Source organism: Poecilia formosa, unplaced genomic scaffold (genome assembly GCF_000485575.1).
Source record: "Poecilia formosa unplaced genomic scaffold, Poecilia_formosa-5.1.2 Scaffold70, whole genome shotgun sequence".
In the NCBI taxonomy this organism is placed as follows: Eukaryota; Metazoa; Chordata; class Actinopteri; order Cyprinodontiformes; family Poeciliidae; genus Poecilia; species Poecilia formosa.
The window spans coordinates 1,823,966-1,838,871 of NW_006800009.1; the positions used below are offsets into that span (position 1 = coordinate 1,823,966).

General features: G+C 40.8%; 1 protein-coding gene across 4 annotated transcripts in view; it reads left to right on the forward strand.

Annotated features, from left to right (window-relative positions):
* Positions 1 to 14,742, forward strand: part of mcf2lb (mcf.2 cell line derived transforming sequence-like b) — a 33,228-nt gene extending 18,486 nt beyond the window's left edge. Inside the window, exons 5-34 of one of the 4 annotated variants that reach the window (XM_007555491.2) lie at positions 1,712 to 1,831; positions 2,351 to 2,467; positions 2,689 to 2,838; positions 2,928 to 3,052; positions 3,931 to 4,045; positions 4,134 to 4,253; positions 5,498 to 5,689; positions 5,777 to 5,968; positions 6,209 to 6,368; positions 7,234 to 7,286; positions 7,418 to 7,503; positions 7,642 to 7,708; positions 7,810 to 7,925; positions 8,025 to 8,094; positions 8,179 to 8,271; positions 8,362 to 8,454; positions 8,536 to 8,661; positions 9,321 to 9,542; positions 9,626 to 9,718; positions 9,798 to 9,876; positions 9,988 to 10,060; positions 11,120 to 11,223; positions 11,478 to 11,570; positions 12,312 to 12,371; positions 12,732 to 12,797; positions 12,910 to 12,981; positions 13,319 to 13,419; positions 13,622 to 13,734; positions 14,164 to 14,267; positions 14,355 to 14,742. In XM_007555491.2, coding sequence (XP_007555553.1) covers positions 1,712 to 1,831; positions 2,351 to 2,467; positions 2,689 to 2,838; positions 2,928 to 3,052; positions 3,931 to 4,045; positions 4,134 to 4,253; positions 5,498 to 5,689; positions 5,777 to 5,968; positions 6,209 to 6,368; positions 7,234 to 7,286; positions 7,418 to 7,503; positions 7,642 to 7,708; positions 7,810 to 7,925; positions 8,025 to 8,094; positions 8,179 to 8,271; positions 8,362 to 8,454; positions 8,536 to 8,661; positions 9,321 to 9,542; positions 9,626 to 9,718; positions 9,798 to 9,876; positions 9,988 to 10,060; positions 11,120 to 11,223; positions 11,478 to 11,570; positions 12,312 to 12,371; positions 12,732 to 12,797; positions 12,910 to 12,981; positions 13,319 to 13,419; positions 13,622 to 13,734; positions 14,164 to 14,267; positions 14,355 to 14,398 — 3,219 coding nt within the window. In that variant the 3' untranslated portion in view covers positions 14,399 to 14,742. Of the gene's footprint in view, positions 1 to 1,711; positions 1,832 to 2,350; positions 2,468 to 2,688; positions 2,839 to 2,927; positions 3,053 to 3,930; positions 4,046 to 4,133; positions 4,254 to 5,497; positions 5,690 to 5,776; positions 5,969 to 6,208; positions 6,369 to 7,233; positions 7,287 to 7,417; positions 7,504 to 7,641; positions 7,709 to 7,809; positions 7,926 to 8,024; positions 8,095 to 8,178; positions 8,272 to 8,361; positions 8,455 to 8,535; positions 8,662 to 9,320; positions 9,543 to 9,625; positions 9,719 to 9,797; positions 9,877 to 9,987; positions 10,061 to 11,119; positions 11,224 to 11,477; positions 11,571 to 12,311; positions 12,372 to 12,731; positions 12,798 to 12,909; positions 12,982 to 13,318; positions 13,420 to 13,621; positions 13,735 to 14,163; positions 14,268 to 14,351 lie in introns of all 4 variants that reach the window. The other 3 variants (XM_016673084.1, XM_016673085.1, XM_016673086.1) reach the window with 3 other exon arrangements.
* The last annotated feature ends 164 nt before the right edge of the window (positions 14,743 to 14,906 follow it).

Here is a 14,906-nt window from a genome sequence, read left to right on the forward strand (position 1 = left end):
CATTGGCTAATTAGGGCCACTTTAACAGAAGCACAGCCTCAGGAAGGGAGACGAGCGCCTGGCCTTCGCTGCCATCCAGCCGCTTCCACAGCAGTCTGTCACTGGGAGTCAGTCGTGACATTTTAATTGGTGTTTTTACTTGGTTCACTGGCTTAGCTGAGTGGAAACACAGCATGATGAATATGTTTTATTTGAATGTGCTGAAAACATTTAGAGAAACAGGTTTTTTTTATCCATAAAGAGTTGGGTTTGTAATGAGAATATTATGAGGCTTTTTTTTTATTTATTTTACAAATTATAACCAAAAGTATAACAAACATAGAGAAAGAAGAAAACAAAGATTGGATGAAAAACATTAAATGTCTGAGTCACATGTGTCAAACTCAAGGCCCGGGGGCCAAATCTGGCCCACCGTAGCTTTTTATGTGGCCCACTAGACTCCAAATTACATCAATAAGTCCTGCCAGTTTTTTTGCAAATCTGCAAAATTTACACAAAATCAACAAATCTCCACATTTTTGTTCTGATTTTACTGCAGATTTCTCTCAAAATTTGTCAGAAACATTAATCGAGTTTAACTGACTGCTGCCTCAGCTGTACTTGATGTCAAGTTATAGTTCGTAATTGATATGATGAGTAATTAAAAAGTCACATTTAACATCATGCAGTAGCGCAAATATCGTACAATTTCCTTACAAACATTTCTGAACTGGCACTACAAAATCTCAAATTTTGATTGCAAAAAAACACTAAAACAATCACAAAATCCTGAAGGAAGAGCTATTTATTGATATTTTAACAGTTTAATTGGTTTTTATCAATATATTCTGGCACAACCGGCCCTTTAAGAACATTCAGATTTTTGATATGGCCCAAGTTTGACACTGCTGGTCTAAGCAGATATGAAAAGATACTTAAGTCACATTCCTCACCCCTCCCTTCATATCGCTCCATGTTGAAGCTCTGAGAAATAGTTTCAAATAGTAGCTAAAACAGAGACAGGAAGAAAGTGATTGCAGAGGCAGCAGCATCTATTCTGAAAATAGATGTGTTGGTGGAGGTGGATTATGTCTGCACTGTTATACAAGTACAGGAAAAAAACAGAGTTTTGTGTTATCAATTATATAAAGATAAATATATGAAAAGTATTGTTTCTATTTCATAATCCACAGTCAAAAAAGAAAGAAAGAGAGAAAAAAATGTATGAAGAAAATATTATGTTTTACATTTCGAACATCTTCTGTTTCTTTAATTTGCCGCATCAAAACTTTTTTTCTTTCCAACTCATGAAGAAATAAATGCACATTTAGCATAGTTAGCTGATCCAGGCTTCTTAAGCTGGATTTAATTTTGATGCAAAGCACAGAACTGATAATCATAACTGTTTTGTTTGTGTCACAGATTATAACCAACGCTTTAAAAGTGTTGTTTTTGGTGCATGAACGCTCTGTCCTCATAACTCTTAAGTGATTAAAGATTTTTGATGTTTTTATTGTCAATAAAAACTTGTTCTTAATAGCTTACCTGGTTCAATAAAGTGATCCAATTTAATCTTGAAGTCATAAAAGCATTATTGGAAACAAAATTCAGCCTTTGTATGTCTCGTGATTTGTGAAATTTGTAAGAACTGCTGAAATTATCCTGAAATTTCAGTAGAATCTTCTGTAAATAATCATTTTAATCTGATTCAGATCTAACAATGTAATTTCAGGGCTCCTTCCCCGGGAACCTCCAGCTGGTCCTGGTTCTGCGGCCCACCACCCTGCTGCAGAGGACGCTCTCAGACATCCTCTTTAAGTTCAACAAGGATGAGTTCAAGATGAAGGTGCCGGTGGGTGTAGCCAGTTTTTCCAGTCACCGAATGCTCCGAGTTCTGTGTGTACTTAGTCTTTTCTACATGGCTTTTAACAGTAAAACCACAAATGAGAGCTAACATTTCATTTATGCAGACTTTTGAAAAAGTCTCTACTGTCCAAAAAGAAAAAAAAAAAGAATAAAACAGGAGTAAATGTATCAATATTCTGGAAAGACCTTTACAATTATCTGTAATAAGCTGGACCAGAAAAAGTCCAGAATGACTGGATGAGTTGATGAGTTTAAAATGTACGACTTTGGACACAGAAACAAGGGCATGTTTTACAAAAAAACTAAACACAGCTGAACTAATCTCATACAAGCCTGTTGCTCTACTTTCCGTTTTGAGCTGTAATTAAATCACTTCCTATTCCAGACGTGAATGAAACAGTAGATTTGACACAGATATTTGTGAGCTAGATATTCATGTAACACGACGAGGCCGGTGTTTTCACATCGGTGTGTGTGTGTGTGTGATGGGATACTTTCTCCTCAGGTGGTCATGCTGAGCTCTGTGAGTGAGCTGCACTCCTACATCGACCGCACCCAGCTGACGCGGGAGCTCGGAGGAACGCAGGACTACTGCCACGAGAAGTGGATCTCGCACCGAACTGTATGAAAACACTCACAGCTGTAACGCTCTCAATGTCCATGACAAACAAAAGAATAGAGTGCTGCATACGAGTATGCATAAACACAAGGATGGTGATGACATACTTCAGAGTTGATTTACTCATAGGCTCAAGCAAATAAAAAGGTTTTCGTCAGTGAAATCAAAAAAAAAAAAAAAAGACGATGAGAATCTACGCTGAAACTCCCGATTACTTGCTCCAGGCCATTGAGGGATTTGCACTGATGGTGAAGAGAACAGCGCAGACCCTGCAGTCATTTGGGACGGAGCTGGCAGAAACCGAACTCCCAAATGAAATTCAGACGACGACCGTCCTGCTTAGCACACACACCAGCAAGAGGGACAAAATGAAGGTATCCCCCTTTCTAACACACACGTCGTCTCCTGCTCCCCCGTTTACTCTGGCTGATAAATGCTGTCCCGTGTCTCTGTGTTTATCCAGGAGGACATACTGGTTGCTCTGGACCAAGGCAGCAGGCTGCTGGAGAGCATCAATGAACCTGTAATGAGAGACCCTGACCACAACATGAACCAGGACGAACTGGAAAACCTTGCAACAGTTCAAAGGTCAGACACACTCCTAGCTTAGCCACCAAAATCCAAACCCAGTTTGGACAGTTTCTTGCAAAAAAGATTCAAACAAGTAGAAAATGAAGTAAAAGTTAGAATGTAGCTATTCATGCTATTCATGTCCTTAAAAATCAAGTGAGAAGAACTGCAACATAAACATTGTAATATAATGTTTCATACTGAAAAAAGCAGACCCAAACAATAAATTAACTTTAAAAGTTATTTTATTCCAATCTTTTTTTTTTTTTTTTTAATGTGGGTCAAATATGTTGCAGATTTGTTACCTGCATAGTGATTAACATTTATTTGTGTTCATTTAGATGACGAGGGTTTACATCTCATGGGAGACTGAAATGTAGTTTCTTGCTAATTAGAATATCACATTAAATTCAAGAAAAAGGGTTTGATCCTGCAGGGCTCCACATTTTGTTTTACTGACCAGAACTTAAAATTTGACTGGAGCTACAGTCTGCCTCAGTGGGGCCCTCTGGTGGTCAGTCTCAAGAATGCAAGTTAAAGATACACAAACATCTCAAATCTCAAATCGGCTATGTCTATCTTTCATATTACATTTATCCTGTTTTGGTGTTAAAAATCGTTTTCACTGATTAAATACGTTATGTTATGAAGTGACTAATTTACAGATTAAAGACAGTAGAGTAAACATGTATTTTTCTTATGTCAAACTTGATTTGTTTGCTTTTATCAGGAGATAGGAGAAAATGATCTGCTCTCATATCAGCAGGTTTGATCTCCAGATAACCTGCATATTCAGATATAGACAAGGACTATCACACAAAAAAATGCAAGCCCATTATATTTTCTATTTAATCATATTTTTCTCCAATTATCAATTGACTGCTTCAATTATTCAGACTGCTGTCTCAGCTGGACGAGACGGAAAGGGCTTTTGACGAGTTCTGGGTGAGGCATCAGACCAAACTGGAGCAGTGTTTGCAACTGCGACACTTTGAGCACAACTACAGAGAGGTGAGCTGACCAAGCTCTTTTACTAAACCTAATCCTTTTTTTTTTTTTTTTTTAACACGATGACTGAAACGACGGCGTTTTGTTGCAGGTCAGAGGTCTGCTCGACAACCTGTCGGAGAAGCTGGTGACCTTCTCCGAGGTCGGGATCAGCCCCGCTCACGCCGACCACATCTTCTGTGAGCTCACCTCCTTTGAAGAGCGAGTCTGTGTGAGTCACTAAATGTCCAACAATTTGTTTAACCAGTGCATGTGGGAACCTTGTTGCGTTTCATTTTTTTATCGACTCTGACTGCTTAATGTTGCGAAAATTATGTTGTGGTTTGTTTTAAGCTCACCGTCTGCTATTGCTGACGAGACATTTATGTCCTTTATTGGAACACAAAATTAACAAATTACATTTAGCCTCTCTAGTGCTTTAACAGGACAACTTTATATGATTAATGTCTTTATTAGGCAGGCCTGACGGTGTACCAGCTCACTCCCGGAGCTTTAGCATCAGATATGGGGCACTTCAAATATTCTATCTTATTTTGCATCCAAATTCTCCTTTGTTGTTTCTGTTTTGCACACCTAGGGATTGCAGTGCTGATTGTTATCCATATATATTGTGCAGCTCTATTTAAACTTTTTTTTTTTTTGAATAAATACATATTGTATCTTAACATAAACGTTGGCATACATTGTAAAACCTTCTTATTACATTTTAAATTTTCTCGATCCGATGTTTTTGTTTGCTCAGCCTCTTCATTGTAAAACATTAATAATTGAGGCAAAAAAAATTACTCCTTACTTAAATGGTAAATGACATCCAGCTACAAACAACATAATAAAGAATCTGTTTTGTCATTTGTTATTATAAGAACTGTCACAAATGCAGTTTTTGCCACATTCATCTAGTTGAATCTATAAACGATGACAGAAATAACACTGTTTGACACATTTTAGCATTTTAGTATTTTAGCATTGCAACGTGACTCGTAAGGAGTTACTATGTGACAATTTGGCAAATCATAGAAAATCAGCTGAAGGCTGATGCAGCTCTCTGGTTGTATACCTGAAAGATAATGTCCATTTACAGTAGTTTTTTCACAACATGCTGCCTTGGTCAGATACCAGAACTGGACTTAAATTAAAGATAAAGAAGCGAAAGTCAAAAGTTCAGTTGATCATCCTCGGTTTGCCATGTTTGAGTACCACCTTGGTGACGCTAAAATGCTATTTTACTCATCAAACAGTGTTATTTAAGGTGTTTTCATTGGTTTAACGACAAAAATATTTAAAAAGATGTTTGAACTTTCTGGAATTAAGAGTTAGAGATTATTTAAACTTTGTCAAAGTCCTGCATTACTTTCTTTTCCCTCAAACAAACTTGCTGTAAGCTTGTAAGAAACTCGTAATTGGAATTCAGTCCGTCGTGAATTGGGCCGACGTGCTCTCTTTGCTGTCCTGCAGGAGGTTCTGGACAGAGCCTCGGCGCTGTCTCGTGAGGGCGACGAGCTCATCCAGAAGTCCCACTATGCCGAGGACTCCATCCAGCCCAAATGCAGCGAGCTGAGAGCCATCAGCGAGAGCCTGAGCTGCAGCCTCAGCACCAAGAAGGACTACCTGCTGAGAGCCATGGAGCTGCACCGTCGGCTGGAGAGGGTGAGAAAACGCACAAACACCCGAGTCCGAGCGCCTTCGGTCTGTTACCGCTCTGCAGTTTCTCCCCTGCTTGTCTGCCCCGTCTAGGCATCCAAATGGGTCGACGATGGCATCTACCTGCTGGCCTCTCAGCCAGTAGACAAGTGCCAGTCCCACGAGGGGGCCGAGCTGGCCTTGCAGGAGTTGGAGCGTTACCTAGACAACGCTGGTCAGAATCAGCTGACTGAGCTCGACGCCATCTGGAAGGAGTACGAGGAAGTGCTGAGCCAGCAGTTCAGGGTTAGAAAACCAGGCATTTAAATGTCACAGGAATATTATAACAGCTAGACGCAGTTAAGCTAAACAATGTGACTCCATTGTCGTCGTGTGTCTCACGTCAGAGAGCGGTGAGGTCGCACTTTATGGGCTCACGGCTGCATCGCTGCTTATGGGCTAAGCGCTGACCAGCAGATGAAAACTACACCCGTCGATTGAAATGTTACTCAAACGACATTGGATTTTGTTTTTTTGGCGTGGCAGGAGCAAGTGGAGAAAGTTTACCAAAAGCAAACGTCCATGCAGGAGATGTTTGACAAGCGGAAGATCAGCCTCAAGAAGCTGGCAGCCAAACAAACCAGGCCGGTGCAGCCAGTGGCTCCCAGACCAGAAGCCTTCATCAAATCACCGCTCAGCTCTCCCGGTGAGCCGCCACACTGCATCAGTCCGACTTCACGCTTCACTGCTCAATTAACTATTTCATTTCTGCAAGAATTAAAATGTGCATTTTTTTAAATAATTAAAACTCTCCATGCTGGGCTGCAATTTTCTACTTTTTAACCTTTATTTAACCAGGAAAACTTATTGGGATTAATAATCTTTTGTACAGATGTGCACTAATTGATCAAAAATAGCACCTACACCCATGCATATAAAATGAATCAATCAACCAGCCAATGTGGTATATAAGTAGTATGTGAAATAGCGCTGAAAGCTAAATGAAAAGGTAAAAGGCATTGAGATCAAATTAAAATCTCAATAAAATGAAATAAATAAAATATATTCTGAAATAAAAAGAAATAAGTTAGAAACATTCACAAAGAAATTACAAAATAAAAACATTGAGAGACCTTAGTAATTTAACTAAAAAAAAATAAAAACAACGGGTACATAAATGTTCGTATCCATGTTTAAGTAGAAATTACAGCCTCCAGGCTTGGCAGACGTGTTTTTCCTTACTTTCCTCTTAGGATTAGTCAGGTTGGATAAGCAGCGCTGGTGGATTTTCCCAGATATTTTAAATTGAATTTATGTCAACAAAATAATCCACACAGCCTCCCGAGTTTAGTAAAATACAGCTTAGTAGCTTTTCTGCCGTTTGTAGGCAGCAGTGCTGAATTTTTAATGGTTTGACATTTTTCAAATAAGTGTCTAATAGCAACCGAATGTGTTGCACCAGATCTTGTACCAAATTGTGTCATCCAATGAAATGTTCATTTTAATAAACAGATTTGTTCTTTTTACACATTTATTTTTATTAATGTTAACACTTTCTTTTTATCACACAGCGCACAAAGCACACCTGGAAAAAAATTCGGAGTCCAACCTCGGCTGTGAAAAAGTAAGCGACCCGGTGCTGCTGCTGGTGCTGCTGCTGGTGCTGCTGCTGCTGCTGCTGCTGCTTCATTCGCCTGCTGACGTGCGAAACGTTCCCACGTCTTCTGAACCGTTTCATCGCTTTTTGCTTTCCAGAAGAATGGCCAGCTGCAGAATGAAGACGGTGGCAGCAGACACGCGTCCCAGTCGGAGGAGGAGGAGAACCTGGCGGTGCTCCGGCGGTGAGAGTTCAGCTCTTTTCATCTTTAATCAAATCACGCAGCAGATGTCCTCGGTGGAAAAACCATTATCTCATTATCTGCTATCAGTGGAGTCGCTTTCGTTTGAGCTCTGTTTCCGCTTGTTTGTCCTGTCTGCAGACATGTAATGAACGAGCTGCTGGAGACCGAGAGGGCCTATGTGGAGGAGCTGCTCTGTGTGCTGCAGGTGTTTGTCTAAACCAAGGGGAACTTCCTCGTTTTTTTTTTTATTCGTGTTGTGTTTTTTTTTGTGTGTGTGTGCTTTATTTACTTTTGTTGTGATTACAGGGTTATGCCTCTGAGATGGACAATCCAGCCATGTCTCACCTCATCCCTGCGCCTTTGCAGAACAAAAAGGAGGTTCTGTTTGGTAACATGCCAGAGATTTACCATTTTCACAAAAGGTAGATGAGCACCACCCGTCTGCAACACCGTGTTATGTTTTTATACTCGCGTGTGTCTTCTGTGCGTTTAATAATTTAAAAACAAATGTTGTGCTGCAGAACCTTTCTGAGGGAGTTGGAGCTTTACACAGACTGCCCAGAGTTAGTGGGAAGATGCTTTTTGGAGAGGGTAAGTTAAATCAAAAATTATCTGAATGCGATTTTTTTTTTTTATCATGCACATTTAATTCTGTATTTTTTATTATTTCCTCAGATGACTGACCTGCAGATCTATGAGAAGTACTGTCACAATAAACCTCGGTCTGAGAGCCTCTGGAGGCAGTGCTCAGACTGCGCCTTCTTCCAGGTAAATTTAACCTCACCTCCCGCTGCACAAACCAGAACCGCTCATGACCCATCCGGTAACGCCTTTTTTTTACACGTTTCCTTCTTTCAGGAATGTCAGAAGAAGCTTGAACACAAGCTGGGTTTAGATTCATATCTGCTGAAGCCAGTTCAGAGAATAACCAAATATCAGCTGCTGCTGAAAGTAAGGCTGTGTTTTTGTCTCTTTGGAAACGGACGCGCGTCTCTGTGTCGCAGCTCTGAGCTCGTGCGTTTCTGACTGCAGGAAATGCTGAAGTACAGTAAGGGCTGCGATGGAGCAGATGACCTGCAGGAGGCGCTGACCTCCATCCTGGGCATCCTCAAGGCCGTCAACGACTCCATGCACCTCATCGCCATCACAGGGTTTGAGGTGAAATAACTTAACAGTTAGCCGTGTTAAGCATTTAGTCGGGGGTGTCCAAACTTTTTACAAAATGAGCCAAAATCGTCAACTCAAACGTACACACTCAGATTTTTTTTCTTTTTCTTTTTTGTTTGTGGAGGAATGGAATGTGTAAATTATTGTAGGTGCAAAACTTCATAACATCACATGTTCTCCTCGTTCAAGGAAAGGCAATAAGGAGATTGTCTCTATTCCCAGCAATGAAAACATCATTAAGGTTGTTCTTTATTTGAAAAAGTTTTAATAATGTAAGTAAACGCAGATTTGGTGTACTAACGTCTGCTAAAGTGGATAAGTTCATAGATGTGTTTGTATAATATGAAATTAAAGGAAAAGGAGGAAGCTTCACTATTAAAAGATGAGTACTTTATTTTGTATCTAACTTTTTTTGTGAGAAGATTTTATTTTGTGAATCAGAGTTTAGTCCTAATTGTGGGTGGGGGGAGCCTCCATCTGCATCAATCTCCTGGTGGGACAGATTTGTTTCAGTCGGGACACAAAATCAGTCCAGGGTCAGCAAACGGCCCCCAGACCGCCCTTTGGTCACCCTTGAATGAAATGATTATCTCTAAGGATATGCTGTGTACATTGTAGATCATTTGTGTCTTCCTTCCTTTCTTTCTCAGGGTAATATGAGTGAACTAGGAAAGCTCCTCATGCAGGGCTCATTCAGTGTTTGGACTGAGCACAAGAAAGGTCACGCCAAAGTTAAAGACCTGGCTCGTTTCAAGCCCATGCAGAGACACCTGTTCCTCCACGAGAAGGCTCTGCTCTTCTGCAAGAGGAGGGAGGAGAACGGAGAGGGCTACGAGAAGGCTCCTTCGTACAGCTTCAAACAGTCACTTAGTGTGAGTTGCTCCTCCAAACCGTGCACATGTCTCGTCTGTTTCAGTGATTGATCATTGTGGGTTTATGTGAACCTTCCACACAGATGAATGCAGTGGGGTTCACTGAGAATGCAAAGGGAGACAACAAGAAGTTTGAAATCTGGTCCAGCTCCAGAGAGGAGGTTTATATTGTTCAGGTGAGTAAATGAATCCTCCGTTGAGATCTGCTTGCATGAAGCAGTTTCTAGTTGAATTCAATTTGTGGTGTTTTTTCAGGCGCCAACTGCTGAGGTAAAAACCACATGGGTGAATGAGATCAGGAAGGTTCTCACAACCCAACTGGAGGCCTGCAGAGGTGCAGCTAGAACGCTGTTACGACATTCAATATTTGTTCGGAAACACAAGCACTCAAACCTGTAAATCTCCTGAACGTCTGCTGTTTTTATTCCTTTGTGTTGTCTTTCAGAAGCCAGCCAGCAGAGGGCGCCAGACCAAGTGTTTCCGTTTCCCCCGCTGCCAACCGGAACTGTGAGTCTCAGGTAAGTTTTGTTCCCGTCCATCGCATTTATTCTGTTTCTTAATTTAATACACATTAAATGAATGGACTCAAATCTTCAGCAGTTTTTAATATTTATCCAGCTTTGTTTTACTGGGTCCAGTTCGTTTAATCTCTGAAAGCTTTTCTGGTGTTATGAAGCTTCTCTTAACAAATTACGGTGGTTTTTAGTTTTTACTCTCTATGCCGTTTAAGCACACCGGTTGCCGTGGCAACCGCTCGCTCCTCGAGCCGAGCACAGATTACGTTTAAAACATTCAGTCCGTTACGATATTAGGTTTGCAGGCTTGATATTTATTTTTGCGATCATTAATAAGCCTCCCTGAACACAGCGGTGGTTGATTAGTTAATTTTAAACTCCTGCTCTTCTCGTTATTTTGGAAATGGAACCGAAACGCACAGAATTGTGCAACACCTTGTTGAAACAATAATTGCTGAGATTATTATTTTTGTTGGGTCATTAATTTGAACACGTTTTGTTGACTTTTTTTTTTGTTGTTGTTTTTTAATAAAGTGACGAACGTTTTGGTAAGCCAATCAGAGGAGGGCGTGCGGGTCTCAGCCTCCTGGCGGCGTTCAGTTAGTCACCTAATGCCGAGATCGACGATTTGCACCGCTGCTCTAACAAAGCACGAAAAGTTCAGAAACAATATGAAATGAGAAAAAAGTTATTTATTAACTGATTAAGTCGTGTTTTAGATTGTTCTTGAAAAACTAATCAGTCACGGCTAATTAGTGGGTGCAACACGGCTGCACAGTTGAACCCATTGATTTTTTTTTTACTGCAGACAGCCGCTCCCCTCTCTTGCAAATACTGCGTACCCCTGCTAAATCTTCTAGGATCTTCTAGGGGTATGCAGTACCCTACCATACCCCTTTACTTTCACCCCTGCTCTTAACGTTCCCTAAGGCAATTTCCTTCCAAAAAAAATATGACAAAGATAAAAGTGGATTTTTTTTCCTTTAGCTTAATGTTGCCAAACAAATTTTTCTTCTGAGCTTCAAAGGTCAACTCGGAGACTTTTCTTCTTTCTACCTTCAGTCCTTTTAAGACGAGTCAGAAGGTTAAAAAGGGAGAGGAGAAGAAGGCTGAGCCGTGCAGCCCTGACGTCATCTCTACTTGTTCACCAAAGCTTACTGTGAAAGGTGAGTCAGGAAACCAATGAAATACACTTCCTGTTTAGAATATTCTCTCCTAACAGAGCTGCATTTGTATGGCATGTATAATGGAAACTAAGTCTTCCTTTTAACTTCCTTTTTCTGACTGATTCGTGTTACAACTGCTTGTTTTCCAATCATTTCTTCCCTCTACGATGATTTTCTCCCTTGCCCAACTTACCTTCTTCCTTCCTTCCCTCCTTCTGGTTTTCCCTCTTGTTGATTTTTCCTCGCGGGGTCAGACGAGGCAGTGACAAGCCCGACCTCAGACAGAGCTGCTGCGGCTAAAAAGCGATTTACTTTACAGGGCTTCAGTAACCTCAAAACTCAGAAAGGTAACTTTTCAACAATCATATGAGATCAATGCAAAACAGCGATATTGCTTTTGGTTCAATCAGAATCCAATTAGTTGATGAAAACGTGTTTGTGATCATGTTAAAAGTCCTGACGGTTTGTGCGCCTCCTACAGGCGAATAGTCCTCAACATGAATCACCAAAGCCGCCTTTACACTGGAATAAGACCAAGACTTCTGGCAACATAAAGTATCTTACTAAGTATATGAAACACATCATCCATCGACATTTTCATTACCCTGAACTATCTGGTTCACAACAGGCGACAGGCGCACACACATCCAAATTGCACATATTTACAGGTTTTTGAGAGTCTGAAGGAAGTTAAGACTCCTCTCAGCAAAATGTCACATGTTGATGTTAAAGAGCTGCCCTTTTATCATATTTAGTGATAGGAGAAAGAGAAAAATACATGAGCTGTAGCTTAATGGGTTATTAAAAATAATTTCTGCTGATAAGATGATGGAATTACTGATGGTGTTTCTTCCTCCTCAGAGGGGCTGATGTAGGCGGTACAGATGCCTCACAAATTAAAATAACATTAAATGAAGGTTTTCTAAATTTGACCTTCAAACCTGAAGGACCTGGACATCACATGGCGGTCTTCATCCAGTGTGAAGGCGGTCTAAGAGACACTTTTGATTCTTTTGTGGACTAATTAAGCAAAAAAAGAAAATTCTCGTCACGGATACCTGCTAAATCAGGTGCGTTTCTGTCCGCAGAGCCCACAAGCACTGATGACAAATGTTATACATTCCCCATGATAATCTGCCCATCTTCAGGTATCAAGCAGCTCTAGACCCCATTTCCTCTCCGTTAGCCACAATGCCTTTTTCACAGCAGATATTTTCACCTGATGAGTAAAGCAATTTAATGCTCTTTAACGTACAGTACAGTAAATGTACCTACCTATATCCTCTATGAAAAAGGTATCTGTAGATGAAACACCTGTTTGTGCAAAGCTGAGCCTCTGCTTTCCTCACTGGTGTTTTTTTTTTGTTTGTTTTACCTTTACCTGCCTGTTTTTATGTTCTCTTTAGGTTGGATTAGAGTTGTGCTGTTTGCTCTCCCTTCTTGCTGCTGATGTCTATCATGCCTCACCATCTGTGTGTTTTTTTTTCTCTCCATTTCCTTGACGGTAGGATCCCCCACCAGCCCAGACCACAACACCAAACGGCAGAGTGATCCCACGCCTTTTGGCTTCAAAGGTACTCTGTTCTTCTTCTCTTCTTGGCCCATGCCGGTCGATGCTTTAGGACAGCCATGGTAACTCAGGCTATAACTCAGGCTGCGTGACCAGCTGTACCTCGTGTCCCTCAGGTCCTCCTCCCCTCCACCTGACCAGGGCCAGGTGGTTCAGCACCTCTAGTCTCTTACAGACAAAGTGGAGAGGTATTCTGGCACTGGCTTGCTCACGCTGGTTGTGTCTCTTGGCCCACTCTTTCACCTTCACATGGAGCCTTTCTTTCCTTTTTAGACTTGGAAAAAAACCCAACACATTTACGGGATGGGAATAGTTGCCTGACACTTTTTCCCCCCATTGTTTGACTTTTAAACATGCATGCCGGCATCGGGAGTTTCCAGACTTTTTTGGTTGTAGCTGTGGATATGATGAAGCCGTAGTTGGATTACTGGGTTTAGTGCCGTTTTTTTTTTTTTTTTTTTTTTCTTTTCGGAGCAGCAGCTTTAGCTTTCGAACTAAAAGAGACGTTTGTGTCTTTCTGATCAGGATGGAATAAGACCTCCCTGTCTCTGGATGAACACGACGGCTACTCCAGCGCCGAGGAGCCTCTTAACTCTGATCCAGAAGAGGAAAACCACAAGAAGCTGGTGGGTCATTCTTTGTGGATCATTTCAGCCATTTAATATATATATATATATATATATAATATATATTGTTCTCAAGATATGGGATTTTTCTACCCATTCACTGAGATATTCCTCCTGTTAGATTCGATTACTCTTGAGCTCATGAGTGTCGCTGATTTATTTTATTTTTTTTTATCTATCTCTTGTGTTTAACTGTGCGTAGTGTGCTGGGAAATACACCGTAATGGCAGACTACGAGAACGGAGCTGCAGACGAGCTTTTAGTGAAGAGTGGAGACATGGTGCAGCTGGTGAAGGAGGGGGACGACGGACAGTGGTGAGAGCAGCATTTCTGGTAATAACGCATAAGTTGAGAAACGTCTTCTATTTTAAGCACTTTGAGATTAAGCAATCTATAAATAAACTGAGTTGGTTCAGTTGACTGCTGTAGGAGTTAAGTTTAAAAGAAGATTATTTACAGAGGAAGCTAAATATTTTTGATTGTGCACGAGTTCATTTAGTCCATAGATATAAAATTTTGGCTGTTGCCGTCTGTGTTCTGACCATTTGTGATCAAATCAGAGATCTGAAAAAATGTGAATAATGTTAAAAATGTCATTTATTTTAGTGATTTTCATCAAAAAGTTAAAATTACACACAGATGATTTTATTATTTTCTTTACAACCAATAAAATCAGCTCAAATGATTCCCAAATTTTACACAGAAAATAAAAGCTGCAGATGCTTCAATGGTTGGTTTTTGCAGGTTTGTGCGGAACCTCAACACGTCTAAGGAGGGCTGGATGGCCGCTGCTAATCTTATGACCCTCATGGAGAAGTCCAAGTCTTGTCAGTCTCTCAGCAGCTCCGGTATTTAAACACACATTTTAAAAAAAAGCCAAACATGTGCTCCTTCGGAGAGCGCTCTTCAGGTTTTTATTGTGTTTCCGACAGAAGGCAGTGGGAACCTCAGCACATCCTCCAGCTGCAGCGAGGCCTAAACAAACTCGCCAGACGTCAAACCCTGACCTCCTCTGCACTTCTCCGGTCAAGGAACTGCCCTCCTGAATGCAAGCGTCACATGGCTGCGTCTGTGCTGTAATGCCAACATCAGTACTCCTGGATTTTGCACAAAATGTCGTATGTTTGTCATTGTTTTTACTGAACGCGTACGCCGCGTGGTCTCATAACGTTGTCACCGTTACGCTTGTTGAGGTGTAAACATTAGAGAAAAAAACTCCACTGTGTAGTAAAGTGATCTGGCAGCAGACATTTTTTATGATCAGTTTTAGATGTATGAGTGGACCAGCAGGACTGAGATCTGTTAATGCATCTTTTTTATCACTTCACAAGCAAGGAAAAGTTACAAAAAAATACAAATATTTCTTCACGTTCATCAGCTCTAACCGGATGGTTTTAAAAAAAGGGGGGAAAATACATTCATGCAGCTTGTTTAGGTTGTGTGTTTCCCTTTTGTCAGCTCAGTATTTATTTAAATGCAACACACCC